This window comes from Notolabrus celidotus, chromosome 3, assembly GCF_009762535.1.
Source record: "Notolabrus celidotus isolate fNotCel1 chromosome 3, fNotCel1.pri, whole genome shotgun sequence".
NCBI lineage: Eukaryota > Metazoa > Chordata > Actinopteri > Labriformes > Labridae > Notolabrus > Notolabrus celidotus.
In genome coordinates this window covers 14,291,920-14,318,252 of record NC_048274.1, presented here as the reverse complement: position 1 = coordinate 14,318,252, position 26,333 = coordinate 14,291,920, and the positions used below count along the sequence as shown (strand labels likewise).

Sequence of the window (26,333 nt, the reverse complement as noted above, 5' to 3'; positions counted from 1 at the left end):
AAGGACTATCTAAATGGGTCATTGGTGACTCACCCTGATTTGTTAAGCCAACAGTTCATTTCAGATCTCTCATTTCATGGATCAGCTAAAACAGTCTGTGGTCATAGTGTGCTCAGACCAATGTTTACATGTGAACACTTTTATTTCTTGTTGCAAAGTTATTCTTAATATAACATTACACTTGAAAGACCTCACTCCTGTCACTGACAACATGTTTGACTCCTTGGCTGTTCTACTTGTGCATCGTTTAACTCTCCTCTCCTCTTTTATTCAGGGTTGTGAGATGCGGCTGACAGATGCTTAGGAATTGATGCAAATGCACACAGTGTTTGCCCCTTGAGGACGAACCTGCCACCATGAAGAGTGAGGTGCCGTCTGAGGCCCCCAGCAGACAGGAGCATTTGAAGGAGCCACTGGTGAATCCTGAGTCCATGGAGGCGGCCAAGAGCTTCCCCGGCAATATGGAGATGATTGGGAAGGCGGGCAGCGACTTTGAAACTCTTTGTGAGTCCCGGCATCTGCCTCTGAGAGACACAGGAACACACAGAGACTCGGAACGGAGCCTCCCTGGGCGCAGGAAAAGAAAGGGCCAACAGGCAGGGCCTTCAGACTGCTCGCTGAAGGAGGGCCACATTAGTGAGAGTTCACTGGCCCCCCAGCGTCCCCGGGTAGAACTTTTACAGCATCCCAGTGAGGATGAACATAATCACGAGTCCTCTTTTAGTGACTGTGCTTCGTCCCCATCCTCTAGCCTGCGATTTGGTGACTCAGACACTCTTAGCTCAGAGGACGAGGGGGAGGCTGGAGCAACAGGGGGCCAGCACAAGGCTCCTGCCCTGACAACAGGAGGAGCTACCGGAGTCGGCCTGCGCCCTGTTCTGGGTCGACCTCGGGGGAATCGCTCTCATAAGTGGGTGCGGTCTGAGGCCGAACCCGTCCTGCTGAAGAGGCAATGTCTGAGCAGCCGGCGGCCTCTGCATAGGAAACGCTTTGTGAAAACAGCTCCTGGAGGGGGTCAGCGGACTCAGAAGCAAAAGGAGCGACTACTACTGCAGAGGAAGAAACGTGAAGTTATTGCACGTAGGAAGTACGCTCTCCTCCATAGCACCAGTAGTTCTAGCGAGGAGCTGAGTAGTGACTCGTCCTCCCACTCCTCTACCGAGGCAGAAGATGAGCTGTATGTAGATGTCAGCAGCACCAGCAGCCAGCCCAACAGTGCTACTGTTGCCACAGGTAATTACAAACCACCACTCTGTTGAGGTTGTATCTCTATGTTTGTTATTACCTCTGTATCTGATTAACACGTTGTTTTACAGCATGATGTATGTTATCTCAGCTACATCATCATATAGCATGCTACTGTGCCATTGCAGAGGTCAGCAGGAGGCTGTGCAGTCAGGCATTGTGTTTATCTATTTTATTGATCAGCTCCAAGAAGTCGATTTATCAGTTTGTCTGGGCCACATTAGGTTAACACGGAATGAACGGACACTAACAGGAATAATGGTGCATCAAGATGTTTGTATTTTAACTTGCATGAAATTTTTTGAATTTTTTTTTTTAGAAAGCTAAAGAGAGTCCACATCACAGTTCAGTTGTAACAGAATATAGAAATGATGCCTCAGAAAGCTCACAGGCTCCAAGATCTCCAATGCTGCAGAAAACTCCCAATTCAGCACGAATTAACATAATTTAATTGAAGTACATTGATGCAATGTGAATTAATGTGCTCTGAAAAGTAGAACAGAAAAACAGAAATTGCTGCTGCTGGAGAAGAGGTCACGATGTGTAGTGCAGTCTGTCTTTAGAGCTTCACCAACATGTTATATGTGTAGGTCATTTTTGTGTACATGTTTTAATGACCCTAGAGGCATGCAATGTCAAAACATGCAGCTCTCAAACTGTAAACTCCTGTTACCTTACAATCAGGGAAAAATAACAGGTGTGATGATCATCAGTGACCTCGTATTTTGTGCTTACTGAAGCAGGATCAGGAGTCTACAGGTTTTCATTCCAGATCAAGTGATTTCATTCTGGCTCTCAGCCAGAGAGAGGGGGAAGTAAACAGAGGACTAACCTTGTGTAGTGTTCAGCGGTAGTGAAAACAAAAACAGCTCTAGACCTCCATTGCACCAGCATCAGACTGTTGGTATGTTTTTGTGATGGCAGTGAAGGATAGCTGAAAATTTGGTTATTCAAAGACCCTGACCAGCTGAAATGAAAACTACACCACAGTGTTCCTTTAAGAACAGTAAGTTCACTGAGCTCTGAGGCTAAACCACAGATTACTGCTCTGATATGCTGCTACTTCAAGAGTCCAGTATGCATATTAGTAAACAAAATATATATTGTATTTTGTTATCAAATAATTGAGCAGCATTTGCAACATACTGCACAATTCTTTCAGCCTTACCAACTCGGTAGAGGCAGATGTCTGTCTAATGGGGCATTCACACCAAACACAAATAAAATCATTCCTGCTAACGAATTTCATGTTCAGACACGAATAGATGCAAGTAGTGGTCTTGTGACGCAAATCTTGTGTTATGTGCGAATGACGTGAATAATTTGCGAGAGTTGCAATATCTGAACTCTAGCGAAATCTATCGTGCCGCGATGGCCAATCAGTGGGCAGATCCCCTGGTGACGTGTGGTTTGACGTATGGACCAGCTGAGATTCATTCATCTGGATTATATGGGACACTTTGATTTCGTCTTTGTAAGGCTTCCCCAAACTCTGTGACTCTACCTGTTTTTATGGGATCAGGAATAAACAGGAGCTCACTGTGAGGACAGAGAGTGAGGAGGATTATCTGGTGAATCTGTCTGTCACTTGAATCCAGCTATTGGTTGTAGTAGGAAGTTAGCTCTGCCCCTTTAGCATAACCAGCTTCCCCATTCAATGTCAGCGAGCTCAACCTCGTTTGATAACAACAGACTAGTGTCGTTTGGGAACCATAGACTGTATAAATATGGACGTAGTATCCGTGACGTCACCCATCTGTTTCTGAAGAGTTGTTTTGAGGCCAATTGTCGGCGGCAGCCATATTGCTGCTGTCGAGCCATTGTGACATAAAGAGGTGGGCTTTGAGCCTCCTAGCCAACAGCTACAGTGTTCCCGCCTGTCAGTCAAGTCAGCTGTGCCTCTCATTGGAAGACTTGTAATCTCAATATCTTCAAAATTACAGTGCTATGAAAAAATTGGTGTTTATGTGATTTCTGGTACTTCTGGAGCCAGCTTCAAGCGGATCCTTCATGATCTGCAGTTTTTAGCACTTCCGCATTGGACTCATATTTTTAGACCAGAGGGTTCCGCTTGGTGGGAACCCCCCCTCCCTCTCACGAATTTCACGTCTTTGGCACTCGTGTACACACAATTTCTACGTTCAAATTGAGCGAATCATTTGCTGGAATAGAGCGAGTAAACACAAAACATTCTCGCTTTTGTATTCGTGCGCAAATAGCACGACTGTTCACGTCTGGTGTGGAAGCGACATAACATGAGTCTGCTTCTGAGAAAGTTTGTCTTTGCTGCTGTAACTTCCTAAATGCTGCAAAGTGCTCTGCTCATGGTGGATTAAGATGAGATCAGAGTCCTGTCTGTAAGATACGACTGGCTGGATCTTATCCTGTCTGGATGTTGGGTCTTTGTTAATAATGTAACACAGTGTACGGTCAAGACCTGCTCTGTTTGTAAAGACGCTTCAGATAACATTTGTTGTGATTTAGTGCTATATGAATAAAGATTAGGTTATAAAGATGTGACTGTATAAAGTCTGTTGTTTAGGTGCGCTAGTCCATTCATTCAGAACAACTGTGTGACATGCATCAAGGTGCTGAAAAAATCAGCATCATCCTACTTAACAGTATTTATCACATTTCTAATCAATTTATCAAAATGAGCTTTCACTGTCATATTCAAATTGAAGCGGGACTGATGTCTCTACCAGTATTTTTGTTTCTCTCTACTCCTTCCTTCTTACCCGAGCTTGAAGAAGAATAACAAACAAACCTTAAACGAGAGGTGTGGCTCACTGTAGTCTTAATCCTCACTTTTGGGAATACTATGACAACTAACATCAACTAAGGTGAAGACAGCAGAGAAACAAGGAATGGAAATCTCCCTCTCTGAACTAACTGGCGTGACAGCACTTTGCCTAACTCATAAGAGTGATCCCAATCAGAATATAGGGCTCCATGTTGATGAAGTCGGTATGTGGTTTAACACGGCTCCACCTTTACCTTGCTTCATTGTTTTCTCCATGTAGCCATTTCGCCCTCTGCAGTATTTCTGCTGCTGTGGCCTTCGGGGAGAATGGAAAGTTAGTTGTTGTGCCTCTATGATGAGATGCATGTGGGAGAAAACTCAGACAGTGTAGAGTTGCCACCTTTGCATAGAAACAGGAGGTCTCGGAGGGAAAACGAGGCATTTGTTTACGACTGGAGAAAGCAGGTGATGAAACCTGCAGTGTGGATGCCCTGAGTTGGAGCAGGTGTGTGATGTAGCCAGGAAACAGTGTGATCCTACCTATAACTTGAGGCCTACAGATGACACTGCATTTTAAAGAACGGTATATAAACTCACTTGAATGCACGTCACATGAAAATTATGTCTTCACATCCCTTCAGCACAAGTCTGATGATGTCGAATTTGTTAGCAAAAGCATCTTCAACTGAGGACTGTTTACTCTCTTACTACCACCTGATCACAACCTCAATCAGCGGTTTGGTTAAGTACTCTGAAGCCATGTTAAAAAATAGAAATGGTAGTTATTGCTTTCTAACCACAGACAGCAAACAATGCTTCTGTTTGTTTGTGAAACTGCATGAAGGTTTCAGCAGAAAGCCAAACAGCAAAATGCAAAGGGTGATAAGCAGCAGCTCTCAGGAGGCTGTTGAACCAGAAATCACACTGGGGAGTTGTTAACTTCTCTACGATAGCAGGTCACTAAGTGATGCACAAAAAAACACAAAGGACACACTGCCTCATCTGCTTTAAAGTGTGAGACCTTCTCGGTTACTCACATGTGTAATTCTGCAGTAACTTAAGGCTTCTCTAGGATCTTTCATGTGTCTTACTTCAACTGTCTTTCAGGCTCAAATCTGTTGGAATTATAATAGTCAATCGAATTTAATGAAATACATTTGCATTGAAATATCATGCTTTTTAATATTGATTGAAGTGCATGTGTTGTGGATGTACAGATTATAAAGGGGATCTCATTTCATCAATAAAAGGTTAGTTTGAATTAGGAATGCGGTAGATAACATATAACTTTCACTCGTGCATCATATAGACGACTCAGCTTCTCAATTGCGCTTAGAAATTGTGACATTAACTAAAAACAGGCATAAAGCTATTAAGCCAGGCATATTGTGTGCGAATAGATGCAGATTGTCGTTTTGCACCACACCACTGCTTTGGATGTCGTGCTGAATTTCAGCGTGATCCTGCGGCGTTTGCCGTGCAGCGTACAGAGGGCCAGGAGAGCCAATCACAGCCCAACATGCATCTCTAGTTTGGTCAGATGTATTTCTGGCATGTCAGGAATTTTGGCGGTGCTCACTAGGGATGGGCATTTCAAGCCAAAATACTATTCGATAATCATTGGCATCTATATGACGATAATTCGAATAATCTCTCCCCCCCTGCACACACATGTCCCATTGTCAGTCACGTTAACCAGCAGCAGGTGAAGGTGCTGCTAGTAGGGGGCACTGACACAGCTGTCTCGATCTTTATGTCAGTGTTTCTGTGATGCAGCGTGGCATGTGTGTTTACATTTTACAGCCATGCTCAGTCTCTGGAAATGCATGTGTAGTGGTGTAAGATTCAGAAACAGAGAAAATCGCTGCTAATGTTTTTTTCTTCTTTCGCTATTGAATGAAGTTAGCATTCTTCTTCTATTTTTTAATGCGGTTAGAAAACAGATTTAAGACGCTCTATAGCCACCGTCTGGCGGGAATACCGTAATACAACCAGGCACCGTTAAAAACAATGACAAATTTTACTTTCAAAATGAGAAAATATTCAAAGTAACTATTCGATTTTTACAAAGTGAACGAATATTTTCGAAAATCATTGCCCATCCCTAGTGTTCACTGCATGCTCTTGCAGAGCTACGAACTGATCCCCATACTTCAGGGCTATTTGTCGTGAGCTTAAGTAAATAGACAGCGACTGAAACCACCATGACAACATGCTTGGTGATGTTGAACTTGAATGCGCGTAGATACACCCCGCAGGAACATCATTATTGGTGTGGTTTGGACTTGAAGTTGTGAGGTTCACAAAAGTGCAACAGAGTCGAGTGGTGCAATATTGTCAGAATTGCACCTACCATTGTAAAACCTGATAATTGAGCAAACACAGATCCTCAGCTGTTAGTGTTTCTCTAGAGATGAGCCTTGTGGGCCTGGGGCATCTATAAACCTCACAATAAATGTTAAAACATGAAAGACTCTTTCTAAACGATCTAGAGCGCACAGTAGGAGTGCAGAGTACAAAAAGGTTGTGCTATTGTGTCTTTATACACAAACACACAGGTCATTTTATGAGTTATATCGATGCATGGATTGTTTTATATCTACAGAAACAATCACACTGCACTGCTGAAGCCAATGCAACCAGCTGGCTATCAAACTCAGTTGTGTGCAAGGCTGCAGTAAGTGCATCTCACGTTTTGGTACTGCACCCTTAAAGAAAAGAATGCACAAATGACTTGAGGCTGAGTTGTTGTTGTTCAGTTGCACAGCTGGATTCTACTTCTCAACAATGAGAGTGAAAATGGCCGCTGTCTCGGTCAGAAACTAGTAATGACAGTCAAGCTGCCCCATGAGCTGCTCTGCATCTAGTTCTCATAACAACATTGAGTATTCAGTCTTAAAAATTACACCTTAGATACTAGCTTGGTGGGCATTGCAGAGAAGTGAGTGTGATGCATTTGTCTGAAGTTAGTTTGAGTTAGCGCACACACTAACGTGGTATACTGAGAGGGATCTTTACGGAGTACACGCCGTCTGTTTAACTTAAAAATAAATAACATTTTCAAATGTAAAGACCATTCAACACAAAACAGCGTGGTCATTAGGGATTATTTCTGTGTTTTAATCATAGACTGTGTAAATAATGAACGTAGTATCCGTGACGTCACCCATCTGTTTCTGAAGCACTGTTTTGAGGCCAGTCGTCGGCGGGAGCCATATTGCTGCTGTCTAGTGATTGTGACGTAAACAGGCGGGCTTTGAGCCTCCTAGCCAACAGCTACAGTGTTCCCGCCTGTCAGTCAAGTCAGCTGTGCCTCTCATTGGAAGACTTGTAATCTCAATATCTTCAAAATTACTGCGTTTTGAAAAATTTCACCCCCTGCACAGTGTGTGCCGATCAAGAAATGAGCTATCAAGACTACACTTGTCTTTTGTACCAGGCTGTAAACATGTTTATTTCTGCTGTAAAGATCGGCTTTTTTGAATTGGTGTGTATGTGGTTTCCGGTACTTCCGGCGCACTTCAATAACAGCATTCTTAATCAATATCATTATGAATGCACTCCATACTGTCATTAATAAAATAACCCCTCTACTATCTTCACTCTGATTTCTTGTTGCAATCATCTAGGTCGCTGAGTGAAAACACCTCAGTGGGCTTTGGTTGTATTTAATCTAGGCAGAGATTGAGAGAGATCAGTTGTGTGGGGAAATCCCAGAAGGCAGATTTAGGAAGTTTGGAGGGAAAAAAGACAATCCAAGTGCAACAGAATGGAGCACTGACCCACATTTCTCCTGTTAAACTGTTGGCCTGATGATAACGCTTAAAGCATGATGAAACTGGGGGAAAACTTATGCCACTTACACATCCTGCTAAGTAAGCAACTGGAGAGTAGGCGCTTTGTGTTTATGAGAATGATTTAGAATTTTTAATGTGAGACGTTTGATAGTTTATTAAAGACATTAAGCATGCTCAGTTTGTTTTTTGGTCAAACTACTTTTTTTTAATATAATTTCAAAGTTGTACTGAGGAAAGTTTATTCCAGATTATTCAAGTTTTCTGTTCAAGTATATCCTCTAAATACGTATTTCATTATTGGATGCTTTCTTTGCTCTGCTCAGACTGTATGCAGTGTGATATTGCTGACACTAAATTGAAATTGTGTGCTCAGGTGCTCTGGACGAGGATGTGGTGGTGATTGAAGCAACTCCAGCCCCTGCTCCTGTTGTCCCTGCAAGTGAAGAAATCAATGTCACCTCAACAGACAGCGAGGTGGAGATCGTCACAGTCGGGTGAGATGCAGTAACTTTTCAGGAGATGTTTGCTGTTTGCAAAGCCACATGAGCTCGCTGCTTTTGTGCTCAAAAAAGTTTATACTTAGTCTGTGTTCTGGATGGGTAGCGAAATATTTAACTTAGGGGTGGCCCAGTGGTCCAAGTGCGCCCCATGAACAGAGGCTATAGTCCTCACTGCAGCGCTTGCTGGTTCGACTCCTGGCCTCGACTATTTGCTGCATATCTTCCCCATCTCTCTACTCCCCACATATCCTGTCTCTCTTCAGGTGTCCTATCAATAAAAGGCAAAAATACCCCAAAATATAACATGAAATTAGCTTAAATATTCAATCATAATCATCATCAAGTAGGTCAAAACATTACGACCACCTGCCAAATACTGTGAAGACCTCCCTCTGAAACATGGACTCCACCAGACCCCTGAAGGTGTGCTGTTATATCTGGCACCCAGACTTTAACAGCAGATCCTTTAAGTCCTGTAAGTTGCGAGGTTGCAAGGCTTTCAAGTATGCTCAACAAAAAGCATCAAGAACAAACTTCTAGCTTAATTTTAAAAGGATGAGAGGAAATATAACCAGACTTTAACTTCTATACAGGATAGACATTAGAAAAAAGTGACTCCCTTATAGGCAGGAGGAGGATTAATGGTCAGCCGTAATCTGTGCGAGTGAATCCACAGCTTGTGAGCACAGCAACGATTGGCATTACAGTGTCCCACAAGCTGATCAGGATGAAGTCTACGGAAAGTAACAACACACTGAGTCACAGGAGGGCTCTGATCTGCTGGTGCTGGCTTCATAGATGGAAATACAAGTGGAAACAAATATTGAAGATGAACTTTAAAGCCTGATCCGAAAATTTATTTCAAGAAATTCTTGAAGATGTTTCAGCTCCCCTTCAAGAGACTTCTTTAGTTCTGAACAGAGATAGAAAATTCTCTCATACACTTTTTCAGCAGTTTGAGCTCAAGTAGCTCTTCTGTTGGATCGCTCCATAGAGGCCAGCCTTTGCTTCATACAAGCATCAGTGAGCATTGGTCGACCATGACTTTGTCGCTTATTCTGTGGTTTTCCTTCCTTGGACCGTTTTGGTAGGTACTGACCACTGCGGACCAGGTACCCCTCAGAAGAGCAGTTTTGGAGATGCTCTGACATCGTCATCAAGCCATCGCAATTTGGTTCTCATCAAAGCAGCCCACATCCTTAGATATGTCAATTTCTCCCACTTCCTCCAACAAAAAATACTTTGAGGACAAAATGATCACTTAGTGCCCAACACATATGAAAGACCTACAGATGCATTTTAAAGAGATAATCATTGTGATTGACTTCAGTGTCAGTGGTCATAATGTCATGGCGGATTGGTGTATGTTGCCTTCATGATTTCACTTTTTGGGAATGAGATCTAGCAGGTTGTGAAAACAGCTGATATCAAATATTTTCTGATAGAATAAGGATAACGGTTTCCTTGCACCAGGGATACATTTAATTCTGGTACAAAAAAATCTGATTGTTTCATTAAAGCTGGGGTTGGTAGTCACAGAAGCCACTGATTCGCGACCATATGATCGTGACCGATTCAAAACCAGTCCTCAGCACATCATTTGTGTTTTGCACTACGTCAACTCATGTCTAACTCAGCTGTAAGAAAACACCAAAACATTATCATAGTGAAAGTTAAAAACACAAACAAACATGAAATGTACGCGCAGGAGGCGGGCAGAACGGCAGGACGGGATTTGATTGGTTTCATAGTTTGGCTCCTGATGGCAGGGATTGGTTGGTGTTTTCCCAAGTTTACTCCGGCTGTAGATAGCAGCTTTTTTTCACTCTCTTTTAATAACACATTGTGTATTGATTGCCATCAGGACATAAAGATCATTTTAACCAGTATAACAAAAAGTGTATCTAAATCTGACTACCAACCCCAGCTTTAGCCACAAAGTTTAAAGAGGAAAATGGATGGCTGGGTACCTGCTAATGCTCAGCACATGATCATTACAGAGTTAAAGTTACATTTATTAGCACATTAATGTCATCATTGATACCGTCTACCTTTGACACCTTTTAAGGATATCCTGGTTCATTAGATTTGAAATGTAAAGCAGTATTAAAGTATGGATAATGTAAGCATTAAGTTCAAAGCTGCTAAATATTTACAGACCGAAACTAACACATTTTTAAAACACAGCTTGTACTGTCAGTCACTGCAGCCCACTCCTTTTTCCTCACCCCACTGAGAGTCTTATTTCCCCATTCTCATAAAAGGACTTCCTGTCTCAATACTCCCCTAATTCCTCATGTAGGTGATTATGCAGCTTAATTCATAAACCTCTGCCTCTGTGCAAACATCTGTCTGTATCCCTCTACCACACAGCACGTTGACTTCATACTAGCTCTGTATTAATGGGACCTGAGATATCTTGCAGTAGTTCTTAGAAGTGAAGTTAGGAATGCAATGGCTTGTCTAATCTGCCTGTTTTCCTGACTTTCAAAGATGTCCTGGCTCGCTAGAGAATGTGGGGATGAGCTTCCCCGAAGGGGGGATGGGCGGCAGGGCAGCAGGAGGGCGGGGAATTGGAGGCCAACAGAATGAGCAATGAACGCTTTGTTTACACTGTCAGTGGTCTGACTTGTGAATGTGTGTGTTTCTGTGCTGTTGAATATAATATTAACTTGTTACTGTACATACTGCAGCTTGGACTAATTCATTTAAATATCAAGGCAAAATTACAGAAACACGCCTCTGTGTGATGTAATGGAGCACAACAGCACCACAAACTATCCTCCACAGTGTCCATACATCTGACTCTTTAGTTTCAATAGAGTTTGAACACTTGATGAATGCAAAAGTTATTAAACTGTATTCAGTTGAGCTCAGGTTGACTTGTTGTCATCATTTTTGGGGCTTTTATGCCGTTACACAGATGATAGGACAGTGGAGAGAGGAGGGAAGTGAGAAGAGAGAGGGGAATGACAGGGTAAAGGGCAGAGGATCAGGTATGGACCTGGGCATCTGTACATGGGGCGCTGTGTTTAACCACCTAACTAAACCGGCACGGCACCCCAGCTCAGTTATTCATAAACAACTAGGAACCAAAAGGCCTTATAATGAGAGCTACATGTTTACACATAGCCTCAAATTAGACCTACGCTGATGCAGCAAAGTTTTCTTTGGTGATTAGTTTGGTAGTATTTCTGTCTCATCTGATGATGGAGGGATGTCTGATGTTGACTGTAACCTGTTGATCAGATTTGAAAAGTCCATCTTTATCCCTTGCTTGTATGACACATGGCTGTTCAAATACAGGTTTGACAAACACTAAGCTCTCTGCGGAGGCATTTTGCAAAATGTTATCTAAATCTGGGCAAAGCAGCCACTATTAACCCAACCCAGCTCCTCTCGTGTGGCTCGGTGACATGCTGTCAACACAGATATGATTAATGTGAACTGCTGTACTTGTTCGTGCTCCTCTACAGTTAGCTCTCTCCCAAAGCAATGCATCAGGAGAACATTCCAGCGTTTCAGCAGTGCTCTGTGGGGCGGGTTAGGCAAGGGGGTTATACAGAGCACAGTAAGTTGCAATAAACAAGTGTTGTGCAGCTGATATGACCAATCAAAAAAAAAGGCTTTGATTATTCCCTGCACATCAGCTGTGGACATGCAAAGCAGTGGAGTTACACAACCTTTAAACTGTTGTTATACTTTCTGTGAGTACAGCACATGGCTGCCAACAGAACTCCTTTATAAATCATATTCATATAGAAGATAGTTATGATGTGCCTGTGTTTGGGAGGGCTAATAATTAATGGTTCAGAGTATCCTGTGTGGCATGACTGATGAACAAACTCTTCCCAACAACCTAAAATACCATCCAGCCCCGCTAAGTAGCATTAGACAAAAAACTGAACCATGTTATGTTCATATAATAATAATAATACATTTTATTTAAAAGAGCATTTCTAAGCACACAAGAACACTTTACAGAGAGATTAAAAACACAATAAAAACAACACGATAAAATAAATGAAAACAACAAGCAAAGTAGCACCAAGTTAAAATGAAGCAGTGAAGTTAAGAACAGGGAATGCAGCTTGGAACAGATGGGTTTTGAGTTTTGATTTGAATAGGGGAAGTGAGTCAATGTTTCGGATGTCTGATGGGAGTGAGTTCCAGAGTTAGGGAGCAAAGCGACTGAAAGCTCTGCTCCCCATGGTGCAGGTCTTAAATCTAGGGTCGGTAGTCACAGAAAACTAGCATGGATAAATTTGAAAGTATCATTTCCTCAGGACTCCGTCTAACCCTTCCCCCCTCCCCTCGGAGCTCCTCCAAAACGAAGCCCCTGCTCACATGCACGAGCGCCGCTGCTTCGCAACCATATCATCGCAACTGATTCAAACCGGTCTTCAGCACATCATTTGTGTTTTGCACTAGGTCAACTCATGTCTAACTCAGCTGTAAGAAAACACCAAAACATTATCATAGTGAAAGTTAAAAACACAAACAAACATGAAATGTACGCGCAGGAGGCGGGCAGAACGGCAGGACAGGATTTGATTGGTTTCATAATTTGGCTCCTGATGGCAGGGATTGGTTGGTGTTTTCCCAGGTTTACTCCGGCTGTAGATAGCAGCTTTTTTTTTCCGCTCTCTTTTAAGAACACATTATGTATTGATTGTCATCGGGACATAAAGATAATTTTAACCAGTATAAAAAAAAGTGTATCTAAATAATAATAATAATCATTTTATTTGCAGAGCACTTTTCAAAAACCAGGTTACAAAGTGCTTTACATGGGGAGCAAAATAAAACAGGCAGATCATAAAAACACACATTTCAAGATAAAGAAATAAAACATATTTTAAAAGACATAAAATCCCCCTAAAATAACTTTAAAGGAGCAAAATTATTTTAAGATATATTTCTTAAGACAGTCAAAGTCAAATAAAGTCAAATAAAATTCAGATAAAATCTGGGAAGGCTCTGCGATAAAAGAATGTTTAAGAAGGGATTTAAAAGAGCTCACTGACTCAGGTTGGTAAATCTGACTACCAACCCCAGCTTTAATTGTCTTTATATCCTTTGCGCTTTATTAGTTTATCTTTGGATCCCTTTTTTATTTTCTTATTTTGTATCAAAAAAGGGTCCACCCAGGGTTCCATTGGCCTAGTGGTCTAGGCATGCGCCCCATACACAGAGGCTATCCTTGTCGCAGTGGTCGCAGGTTCGACTTCCCGCCTTGACCATTTGCTGCGTGTCTTCCCCAACTCTCTGCTCCTGCAATTCCTCTCTCTCTACAGCTGTGCTATCAATAAAAGCAAAAATGCCCAAAAATGTAACTTTAAAAAAAAGAGCACCCTCATTAATGTTATTCTTTTATGTGGCTAGGTCATCGTACATTTTGCAAGAGTTTTAGACGTAATAAAGACATAAGCATCACATCAGTACTTCTTTTTTCAGCTCTTTCTCCTCTCATAGCTCAGAGTTAGAAAGTGACATCATCATGTCCCTTAATGCTTCAGAGTAAATCTTGACGATGATCAAATCCTTTACAACTCTCACAGAGTGCTTTGTATGATCTCATTCAGTTGACTCCATGTTGCCTCAGCGCTCAGTGCTTCCCCTTCCTCTGATCCCTGGGGTTCCTGCCTCACATCACCATGGCTTGGCAAAACCTCCTCTTTGCCAAGAAATTCATTCCCATAGTGTTCATGTTTACAATATACTGTTTTCCTCTAGGCTACAGCCCCCCATCCCTTTCCCACCCTCACCCTCAGGGGGGCTTGGTGGTAAACAGATATTTACAAAATAATCCCAGGTCTACTTAATTAGGAGCTCCTCTCTGGTGGCGAGCCCTGCCCCCTGGTGTCAACCTGGAGCGGAGGAGCTGAGGAGCCTGTCCAATTAGAAACAAGAAAACCACCATGTGTCTCCTCTGCTTACCACACTTGTTGATTTGTGTTTTATGAGAAGTCACATGTGTGTCTGAGTGTATGCAGGGGAGTACAAGTTTGCCTGAGCCATTTGAGCTGTCTGAAAGTTACTGAGCTTCCTCCTTTATTCCACTTGCATTGTGCAGCATGTCTCAAAGGACAGTATGAGCTAATGGGAATCCCCCCCAATCACAAGCAGCAAAGAGAAAGGCATTTCCTATATTAAAACATATCCCAGGAATGTTTTTTAGCATTAAGCATTCTGCATTACGAGAGAATATACCAATGAAACAACAAAACAACAAAAAAGGCATTGTTTTAATGTATTAAATTATTTGTAAAACATCTTGGATTGATCTTAAATTACTCATCTCAACTTTATTTATAAAGCACCTTTCATACATAAAAACATGCAGCCCAAAGTGCTTCACAGAATAACAGAGAGACAGAAAAAACAGCACTGGTAAAATTATAAAAGGCATGATTATAAATAAAATAAAATCAATACAGTAAAATTAATAAAATAAGTAATAGTGGAAAGAAAAGTTTAAAATAAGGTATCGTTAACAAGATCAGATGAATACAAGAAATAAATAGATAAATAGATAATTAAATAAGATAAATAAATGTTACAGCAATGATTAAAATAGTAATAAAACTAACAAAAATAATAATGCAGTCAAGGTCTAAAAATAAATGACTCCAAATTAAAAGCTTGATTCAAAAGGTAAGTCTTAAGTTTACTTTTAAAAATACCCAGAGAGCTCGCCGTTTTAATCTCCAAAGGCAGAGAGTTCCAAATTACAATGGATCATCATTAACTTAGGCCTGACAAAGTCTTGTCCCATAATTCTGATTATTGGAGTTTAAAAATACCTTTAAATAAATAAAAAGACTAAATATGAGATATGAAGTCTTTATTTGTTTGGTAAAGGCAGGGGAAATACCCAAGCATGTTGCTGGTCTGTCACAAGGCTCACACAGAGACAACATATTGCATATAGAATGACAGTTATTGCATGCTTATAGTGTCTGATCCACCTGATCTGTCTGACTGTGGTCTGAAGGAAACTCCTGTAAACACACACAGCAAAATCTCCCCAGAAGGATTGATTTGAATCAGTTGATGATTTCTTATGTGTCTGTGATTTCTGTGACACTAAAAGCTCTGTAGTCAAAGATTACATCGTTGTTAACAGGGAGGTGCTTTTGGCACTCGACACATGCAGCCTTCTCTCACTGCTCCAGTACATTTTTTTAAACCCTCCCAGGGAACAGCAGTGAAATCCCCCAGCCACAAAGCTCCATGGCAGCCCAGCTTTACGGCAGCCCCCTTACGGTCTCCAGTCTCTGGTCTCTCAGGCTCAGCCCTCCTCCCCCTGATTACATTGCTTTACGGCACTGTTGTGGGAAATGCGGCTATTCCCCAGCCTCTCACTCTAGTCTCTCAGAGCAAAGGGGGAAGAGCAACAGGAGCCTCTGAGAGAGAAAATTAAAAAAAAGGAAACAAAGAGGGAGGGCTTGAGTCAGGGCAGGAAAGGTGTAGAGAATTCAAGCAAGATGCAGGAAACAGAAATGAGTGGATGGAAGGAGTGGTGGCCCTGAGAGAACTCAAATGCGGTAGCTTTATTTTTTTTAAAGATAGGGCTTTACTCCACAGTCACTTGACTTCAGCCTCGATGGAACATTGTCATATTAAAAGTGACATATCACGCTTTTTTCATCAATATATATTGGTCTAAGAGGTCCCCAAAACATGTCTTTAAAGTTTATGCTCAAAAAAACACTTTGAAATCAGATTTTGGCATGCCTGAAGAACCCTCTTCTTCAGTCCTCCTCAGAACACTCTGTTTTCTCTCTGACCACGCCCCCTCAGGAAGTGGATGTGCCTCGGCTCTCCAGCACGTTGATCTAATGTTTACATGTTGGCTGAATATACACGGCTGCTCAGAGATCACGTTACTTCAACCCTCTGAATCTGATCCAGAATGTGATCCTGACGGAGAGGCGCCTGTAGCAGGACCTTTCTGAAGGATTGGTCACAGATTTAGTGTTTCTTGTTGTTGTATTTGTCAGTATGTAGACGTGTGTCTTGGTACACAGCTATGAACATGTAGCTATGTAGCTATGCTAACTAGCGCTAGCACTTATCCATGACAAATAAAAATCATCCACTAGATCTTCAAATCTGCAGACGTGGGGAGTAAAACCGACCTCTGCCAGAAAGGCAGCGGGACCTTTTATGAAGGATTGGTCACAGATTCTGTTTCTTGTTGTTGTATTTGTCAGTATGTCGACGTGTGTCTTGGTACACAGCTATGAACATATAGCTATGTAGCTATGCTAACTAGCGCTAGCACTTATCCATGACAAATAAAAATCATCCACTAGATCTTCAAATCTGCAGACGTGGGGAGTAAAACCGACCTTTGTGTTTATTAAGACAGCCTACAACTAAAATGCCTCCCTCCTAAGCTCCTTGTTACCACACATTTGTGCAGGTAATGAAAAACGGAGGGGGGATTCAGTATTATTTTATACAGTCTATGGGCTGAACAAGCTCCGAGCTCTGACTCTGTGACAGACCGGATATTGTTGTTACGTAACAAAAACACGGAAGTCTGAAACGGCTCGTTTCAGACACATTTACAGAAAGGTGTAGAAATCAAAACAGGGGCAGAATGGATTTTTTTCATTCTCGGGGGTTTGTAGACATGCCAGGGACACATATTTCAGGTAGAGAACCATTAAAAAGTCCATTTTGCATGATATGTCACCTTTAAGTCTGAATAACATGGGGTATGCACAAAGTTGTGGGTCAATGCAAGCTGTAGTGCCTCATGTAATTAAAGCAAAACAAGGACTCACCAAAGACTAGATCATCTGATATGTAGTCTTTGTATAAATGTTTGAAATTCAAAAAAGATGCAAAATAGAAATAAACTGACAAGTGGTCTCAGACTGGGAGACTCTATAGTACATACATAATGCAGAATTAAAGCCAACTTCAGGTTTACATTTCATTACCCATGAAGTTAGAGAGCATCAAATGTTCCTTTCACACATGAGATCCTGAATTTTCCTGGATAATTTAAGAACATTAAGGACCGGATATTTTCAGAAACATGCTGTTCACACATGAACCTCACAGCGAGAGATTTTCTCTGTCGTATGCACGCTCAAACCTCGATATACCCCATTTGTTTTAAGTGAGGCTGGAGCGGCAGGGTATCACCTGCAGTAGGAGGAAGGAAGGATGGAAGTAGGAGTCTTCTGTAATAGTGAATATTTTTGTGCATATATCACCTAAGGAGTGGACATTTCCACAGTGCAAATGCAGCAGTGGAAAACATTATAAAGCCTTAAGACTACGCTCAATGTCAACGACGTCATCACCGTCCCTGCCCGCTTGCTGGGCGTGAATTTCCCTGACATATACCTACTGTGTTCACACATCGGCTCACTCTGTCGTCTTGCAATTGTACTTGGAGTGTGGCACAAAACAAGGGATGACAATTTTAAGATAAAGGATGGAATTTTACAGGAGTTTTGTGCGTGTGTGAAGGGGGCTTCGGTCTAACTGTCATTCATTTAGTGTTCTTAATGTAGTCATGTTAAAAATGAAATAAACAGCACTCACTAGAAAATGGATGTCAACAGATGCCCCCACAGTTGAGAACTGGTCTGATGTAATCTATGATATTTTCCTGACGGAGAAACTCACATTTATTTTAAGACTTGAACAACAGAAGTTTAAAGGTTGTTGGACACCTTGGACCACTTATGCATCTTCACTAAACCCTACTACAACCAAACTCAAAATATGGACCTAAGACACCTCCTCCCCTTCAGTGTTCGCTACTTTTCGTTTCGTTTTTTATTTTCTTGAGCAACTTAATTGTTTTGTTTTTTTATAAATAAAAAAAAAAGAAATGCATTGTACATGTATATTGTTCAACACTGCAACAACAATATAAAGTGCAATAATTGCCAAATATAAAAGAATGCATGTTAGCTGTAACTCAGTTTGTATGTCTGTCTACTGTTCCTCATTTTTAACGCACCACCTGAGTTTGCAGCATGTCCCTCTTAAATGTAAACAGCTGATCTGAGGGCATCTGATAGCCTTAAGTGACTGATGTGAAAGCATGGCTGTTATACACAGAACTCCTTTAAACTGATAAAATGTATGTATGCTAAAAAATAATAAAATAATACAAATTAAAAAGTTAAATAAACAGTGAGACACGATATTAAGGCTGCTTTTCTGCCCTGTTGCAAAAAAACAGGCTCTATAATCGTTTATTATTGTGGACTATCATGAACAAAGTACGGAACAAAAATATTAATGGCTGAATGCATATCATGTAGTCCAGGGATATGACCCTGGGATTATAGTAGCACCTGGAGAGGTCAGAGAAATTTCTCATTATTAGTATTTCCATCAGTGCCTTTCCTTTTCACTTATTGCTACAGGAAAAACTGGAAGTGATGCCCATAAGAAAATAAGACCAGATCTGAAATACACTGTACATGGTTGCTTTCCTGGCTACCTCTGCCCCAGCTGCCTGTTATCCAAACAGCAGCTGGCCTGGACATGAGACAGAGTCTGACTTTGGCAAAGCAAGTGCTCCACTGAGCTGTGAGAATCTCCTTGGTGAGACAGGCAACCCTGTGCTGCTGACGTTGGCTGTAACAGGTTTCTATTTTCTATTTCTACAGGTCGCGCTCAGTGGGAGGTCTCAGCAGAATTTGGGCGAATAGTTGCTCCCAGAGTCGACTGCAGGAGCCTCGAGGACGTCACAGACTCTCCACCGTCATCCAACCGCTGCGTCAGAATGCTGGGGAGGTGGTGGACCTCACAGTCGATGAAGATGGTAAGAATGTACAGCATGAAAAGTCTTTAATCTGAGTTCTTTTAGCTTTGTCTGTTTCTCGCAGTGGGTCACATGGAGACAGCTTTTTGGTTGTTTTTAACTGGCCTTTAGTACATCCAGATTCAAGAAGATGCAGAGTTTAGGAATACACACCAGATCTCTCTTTTTTTAATGTGTTTAGAAACATTTGTTTTCACGATACAAATATTTGGTTCTTGTAAAAGGGGACTCCTTATTACCCAGTGACATTTGTGTGACTTTTATCCGGTGTCTCTCCCTCTTTCAGCCCATGGCAGATGATCAAATGGTTGAGCGTGGTCTATTAGTGTATTTGCATTTCTTGGGAGATAGCTGTTGAAATTAATTTGTGAATATGAAAAGCAGAGGGATCTCACACACTGGAATGTTAATAAGATCCTCTCGTCGGCTCGGCTGCTGAGACAAGTACACACACGCTCCACGTGCTTACTTCTAATGGAAACAACTGGAACATCTATATGTAGTTAAAAAGATTTACTACTCTGTTAGTTTTGAAAGGAATTTAAAGGAATAGCTGATATTGACTCTAATCAATTAATCAGTCTTTATTTATATAGCGCCAATTCCTAACAAATCTAATGTCACTTAACAAAAGCAGAGCAGATTCAAGATTAAGATTCAATATTAATCTTAATTTAATCTTGATCACCTGACTTTAATTTTCTCTCCATAGATCTCTCAGTTGTGCCAACGACCTCTGGCAACATTCACCCCCAAACAGTCAGGTCGTCCTCGTCATCATCTTCCCATCATGCCTCTACCTCAGAGCTCAATGATGCCCCAGGCCCTTCCTCTAGCTGCCCAGGCTCAATACCTGAAAGTATGCACACACAGAGGCCGAGTGGCTCCTCTCGCACAGCCACAGAGGGTAAGACAAGATGCGTCTTACAGTCTTAAACCAGCTGCTGGAGATCATTTAAACTATTTATTCTTTAACAATATTTTTTATTGAGGTTTTCTAAATTACATAATAAAACAAACATATTAATAAATCGGATGGTGCAGCAAAGACAGTGCACAGTTCATTTAATAGGATAGTAGAAACATTAACATTTATGCAGTCTCTGGTTTTATTCACACTTTGTTTCGAATGTTCAACAAAGCTTCCCAGACTGTTGTTAAAAAACAGTCATTGCTATACATGTACATTTCTCAAAGCAACACATGATGGTAGATCCTACAATACACTGATACGTACTTGTATTGCTCACTTCCCCCCCCCATGGGGATTGATCTCTGGGCCTGTGAGAGACCAAGTCTGTTACTGATGAAACACTCTCCTTAGTGATGAAATTACTTTGATAAATTCCCACTAAGTACAACTACAGAAACCAAGGAAGTCTCAATCATGTTATTTGGCTAACATTGTCAAGAACATCTCTCAGGAGTTTCAATACATTTCAAGAGTCTCTTTTGAATTGATGTATTTGAGCATCTTGCTGATATACTGGGAAAAAGCTTAACATTTGAAGTTGCTAATTGTGCCATTAAAGCCACTTATGTTGCATTTAAATCGTTTGTTTAGATACAGCTTGGGTCAAAGATTGATTTTTGCAAGTTGTTAATGTTCCTGAAATGCTGCCTTGAAGTCAAAAGTTTGGACACACCTTCTCATTCAATGGTTTTTATTTATTTAAATTATTTTCCACATTGTAGATTAATACTGAAGACATCAAAACTATGAAATAATCTGGTTTTGCCATAATATGGATTACAACAGTAGTCAAATATGGGTATCCATTGTGTACTAACCCTACCTCTGAACAATACAACTGATGGTCTCAAACACATTAAGAAGGCAAGTCATTCTACAAATGAACTCTTGACAAGGCTCATGTTAATTAGAAACCATTCCAGGAGACCACTTCATGAAGCAGACTGAGAGAATACTAAGAGTGTGCAAAGCTGTCATGAAGGAAAAAGGGGGCTACTTTACAGAATCTAAAATATAAAACATATTCTGGTTTGTTTAACACTTTTTTGTCAATTAAATAATTCCCTATGTGATCTTTCATAGTTTTGATGTCTTAAGTATTAATCTACAGTGTTACAGATAATTCAAATAAATACAAACCCTTGAATGAGAAGGTGTTTCCAAACTTTTGACTGGTAGTGTATATAATGTTTTATTCTGTGTGGTCCCCATAAATCATGTACACATTTCTGTCTCCTTTGCCCCTCATGTTTCCTAATCATGTTTCCTTACTTCCTTAAGATGACAGCAGACCAGGTTTGTCAGCGACAGCTGGAGAAAACGCAGGCACAGCCATGCCTAGACTGCCATCCTGCTGTCAGCAGCACTCCCCATGTGGAGGCCCCTCCCCTGGTCACCTGTCCCTGAGCCACTCCCATTCAAGCTGCCTGCAAGCATCGTCCTCCCAGCAGACCGGCGGCCATACTCACAGCCATAGCCACAGCAGTGCTCACCACTTCATCCACCATGTCCATCACCCAGCGCCGCAGCCCCCTGGCACCTTGCCCTTCCAAGAGCCGAGCTGCCCCGTGGAGCGACCCAGTGCTCTGCCTGCACCCTGCGCTGTGGTCAGCAGCAGCAACAACAGTAGTAGCAGCAACCCAGCCCACTACCATGACCAGGTATGTCTTCGCTCATACTGACATATTGTAGTTGTTTTTGAATTACTGCTGCTTAGGGTTGCAAAGGGGTTTCCGGTAATTTCCATGGGAAGGTAAGCTGGGGAGTTTTGGGAATATTCCAAATTGGAAACTTTCCATGGGGATTATGGGAATTGAGGGTAATTTGATGGAAAGGTATCATATCCAAGCATACATATTTTTTTTGTTATAAGCAGACATCCATCCAAAATAATACAATTAAAACATTTATTTGTAAGTAGAACAAATAAGGGGGGGAGGGGGGCTCTCAAAGGATGAGTCATTTAGTATTCAACAGGAGAAGTTTGTCCCCCTTCTCTCTGTATAACAACTCCGCCTTCCTCCCACAGCAAACTCTGCCAGTGGACCTGAGCAACAGCAGTGTTCGGTCTGGTGGAAACAACGGGGCTAGTTTCCATGGCAGCACCTCGGCCTTTGACCCGTGCTGCCCCGGCTCCACGTCACGGCCTCCTGCTTACGTTTCCCAGGCCACTCCCGGGCCCAGCCAGCCAGCTGTGGTGGATTCGTTCGGCTCCTCCATGGTGGCTCAGCCCCAGCCGCAAACGCAACCCCAGCCCTGCAGACATTACATGCACCCCTCCTGTGAGTGCGCCGCCTTCATGCAGTTTTGGGAAACCACACAGTCATCACTGGTTTTATCCTCTGAGATTTCACATAACATTTGTGGACAGAGTGTATGGTTGTATAGTTAGTGGAGTCCCGGAAGAATATCCAATGCTTTCTCTTGTAAGGGCGATCCAAGTGAAGAAGAAAGGGAGAATGTTAAAGCCAAACTGAAAATACACTCAGTCATCCCTTTTTGGAGTCAAAAATGATGTTGGATGTTTTCTTAGTTCCCTTTTTTATAATTAGAAGGCAGAAAAAAAGTTCTTCGGGGAAATATCAGAAATGATTTTCCTCATCGTCTCATGTAGGGGCGTGTCTGCGTTTGATTGACAGCAGCTGGAAGGCTGCCGGTGTTAAACCACAGGGAATGAAAGGAAGAATTCACGTGTAATTATCTCACGTCATTAGCAGACACTGTGGTGTTAGTTTTATTAAAGAGGAAACACCTCACGAGTGTCCAGAAATTAATGTTACCTGCCCGGCAAACTGATTTTAACACTTAATTCTTTATTTTTTTAAAGTAGTTTTGGTTTTTTTTTGCCTTTATTGATAGGACAGATGAAGAGAGACAGGAAATGTGGGGAGTACAGAGAGGGGGAAGACATGCAGTAAATGGGGCAGTAGTAGCTCAGTCCAAAGGGCTTGGCTTGGCAACCGGAGGGTCGCTGGTTCGAGTCCCAGCATGGATGAAGTTTGGCAAGTGGACTGGTGGCTGGAGAGGTTCTGGTTCACTTGCCTGGGCACTGCCGAAGTGACCTTGAGCAAGGTGCCGAACCTCCAACTGCCCAGGGTGCGCTGGTTGATGGCAGCATCCTCACTCTGACATCTCTCCCTAAGTGCATGTCCACTGCATGTTTGTGCATAAAATTGTATGTATATAATAATAATAATAATAATATTTTTTTATTTATATAGCGCTTTTCAGGAACTCAAAGACACTGTACAACTGTTAAAATCAATACAAGCAACAAACAAGGAACACAGATCAAACAAGACAAAACAACAATACATTGACAAATTAAAAGCTAACTTAAAAAGGTGAGTTTTTCAAAGAGATTTGAATGCTGAAGGGTCAGAGCAGTTTTGGATATGAGAGGGGAGTAAGTTCCAGAGGGTGGGGGCGGCTATGGAGAAGGCGCTGTCCCCCCAGGTTCGGTATACACCAAACTGTGCGTGTAGCATGACCAAAAAATAACACAAGTGGAAAAATTTAACTTTCCCCCTGGGGATTGATAAAGTATGTTTAAATTAAATTAAAGGTCGACTGGCCGGGACTCAAACCAGCGACCTCTGCGATGAAGACTATAGCCTCTATACATGAGACCGCTAAGACATACTTAGACCGCTAGGCCATCAGCACCCCACCACTTCATTTTTTTCTCCTGATGAATGATTGTTTGGTCACTTCTTTATCAAGCTTAGAGTGCAGGGCTAGGCAAGTGATGATGATGGTTCTTAAATTTGAAGTCAAATAATAAGACTCGCACAGGAAATATAACAAGAGCTGTTGATTTAAGTTTGTGGTTCTTGTGCTGTGAAGCTGGCTGCTAACTCTAAATATGACCATCTCTGACAGGGCAGAATAAGGTCTCAGTCTAAGCAGACAGGAACCCAGGTGGTATTATTTTAAGCTACTGCTGAAGATGAGTGCAGTGTAATGAAACCAGTGAATTTCTCCCTTTTGGTTTCTGATGCTTTTTCCTCTCTTGAGTGATTTACAAAGCAGATATGTAAAGCAATTTTGCTTCTGTTCACTTCAAGCGTCAACTACTGCATTTGTTAAATTCTCTCATTCCCATCGCCACAGTACTTGTTAAAATTGGCAGACAGCTGCATTCCTAAAACCTAATGCTAATAGTAATTAAACTGAGCCTGGTGGTTAATGTGCCAAGTGCTGTGGGAACTGTACCAGGCAGGAGTAGTTAATTGCTCATTTTACTCAGAATAGCTCAGTACGGAGAGTGAAGTGGAGTGACGAGGCTCCCTGGTGGGAATGTAGTAAGAGAGCTTAGCTGCTGTCGGTGCCTACGCTCACCTCCTCATTTTACTGCTATTTGCATTAGTGGCAAGGAAGTGTGCACCAAGAAGGAACATAAAGTTTGTTTTTTTTATTAAAGGGATGACTAATACTACCAACTGGGATCAAATTGTCTGCACCAAAAGCAGTATCAGTTCTATTAATAAGGGAAGATTTTTATCAACAGCAAAATGAAATAAAAGCATCATCTGTTATGTAAAGATCAGGATGTTCTTTGGCTAACTTAAAATGCAAATTACAAACCCTCTCACAAACTTTGTAACTGAATGGACGAGTGAGGGATTCTTATTTATATTCTCTAAAGCAGGGGTTCCCAAACTTTTCAGCCCGCGACCCCCAAAATATAGATGCCAAAGACTCACAACCCCCACTGTCCCTCAAAGTGATTTAATGTGGCTTCATTTAGCTGGTCTGCAGAAAATGACCCTTCCATATGAGCATGTGGCTGTGTTTCCTGTTCCTTTATGAATTAACCTCCTGCTACTGGTGATAATTAATTAACTGTTCACTAACCCTAAACTTAGGAGTCATCAGACAAAAAGAAAGGCAGAAAACTCATTACATTTTCTATTTTCAAGGTTTTATTTCAAGTTTAGCTACTATTTTTGTCAATATTTTAAACTATAATAGGTAAACTGTACTATTTTTAGATAACTTTTGTCATTCACCTTTTTTATTGCATTTTTTTCCATATTTCTTTGCTCACCACAAGTTTACAAATTATATATAAGTAACACAAAACCGACAAAGAGAAGAAAAATACATAAATACAATAAAATAAAGAAACAATAATAACAGTGCAAACAAAAAGGAAGATAAACATAAGAAAACAAGGTAAATAAATAAAGGTAATAATGATAAATATTTTTAGATAACCTTAAAAAAAAAAAACGTTCAGGAAGACATCTCACAACCCCCCATTTGTGTTTCGCGATCCCCCAAGGGGTCTCGACCCACACTTTGGGAACCTCTACTCTAAAGGATAAATCTACTGTCACTCTGCATTTATATGAACAAGTTCAAGAAGTTACAGATATAGGAAGCAAATTGATCCAATGAGCAAGTGCTGCCTGTGCAGCTACATCCTTATGTTTCTTTATCAACTCAGCGATACAGCTCTTGTCTGTCTCAGCCAGAAGAACATTATGCTAAACTAAAGTCAACAAACAGGAGCTTGTGATTATACAATGATTAAATACACATCACAGAGCCATGTTGTTTGACTGCATCTTGATCATAGTAGTAAACATGGGAATGTAGTTTGTTTTATGTTCATCAAAGATACGATTCCTTCTACATGAATAATCACTTATGCCTTTGGGAAATAATAATCATACACACATTTTTTATCTGTTTACATATTTTTTCACCCGTTAAAGATGTTTGCCTTCAGTTTGAAAGCTGAGGGCTACAGAGCGACTGGAATAAAGTACAAGCTTTCTGAATTTTTGGGTCTTTCTGTAGGAATTCTTATAAGTAGCAATTACTTGTTTAAAGGGTGTAATGTGTTAAACTGTTAGACTAATTTTTCCTTTCTCTTTCCTCTCATTCAGACGGCCCTCTGGCACGCTCGCTGCATCATCAGCCCTCCTCTGCTTGCCCTCACTCCCACGGGAACCCCCAACTCACACCTCAGCCCCCTCCACAGGGCGATTATGTCATCCCCCACACTGTCACCTTTCATCCACCGCTGTCATCCCACCCTTCTGGCCACGCTGTGCCCCCTGCCCCTCCCCCTCCTCTCCACCTCTCTAGTTCAAGTGCCCCGCTGGCCCAGCACATGCCTGCAGACCACCAGACCCTGCCTCACCATATACCGGCGCTGGGGGCCTCGGTGCAGAGGCTCCATCAACATGAGATGCTGCAGAGGATGGAGGTCCAGAGGCGCAGGATGATGCAGCACCCTACGTGAGTACCACTTTCA

At 41.7% G+C, this 26,333-nt stretch overlaps 1 protein-coding gene across 4 annotated transcripts in view; it reads left to right on the top strand.

Annotated features, from left to right (window-relative positions):
• Positions 1-26,333, top strand: part of rnf111 (ring finger protein 111) — a 41,077-nt gene that overhangs the window by 6,017 nt on the left and 8,727 nt on the right. For 2 of the 4 annotated variants that reach the window (XM_034679795.1, XM_034679796.1), the window contains exons 2-8: positions 275-1,233; positions 8,159-8,279; positions 18,938-19,092; positions 19,805-19,999; positions 21,347-21,726; positions 22,095-22,347; positions 25,963-26,317. In XM_034679795.1, coding sequence (XP_034535686.1) covers positions 357-1,233; positions 8,159-8,279; positions 18,938-19,092; positions 19,805-19,999; positions 21,347-21,726; positions 22,095-22,347; positions 25,963-26,317 — 2,336 coding nt within the window. In that variant the 5' untranslated portion in view covers positions 275-356. The remainder of the gene's footprint in view (positions 1-274; positions 1,234-8,158; positions 8,280-18,937; positions 19,093-19,804; positions 20,000-21,346; positions 21,727-22,094; positions 22,348-25,962; positions 26,318-26,333) is intronic. The other 2 variants (XM_034679798.1, XM_034679799.1) reach the window with 1 other exon arrangement.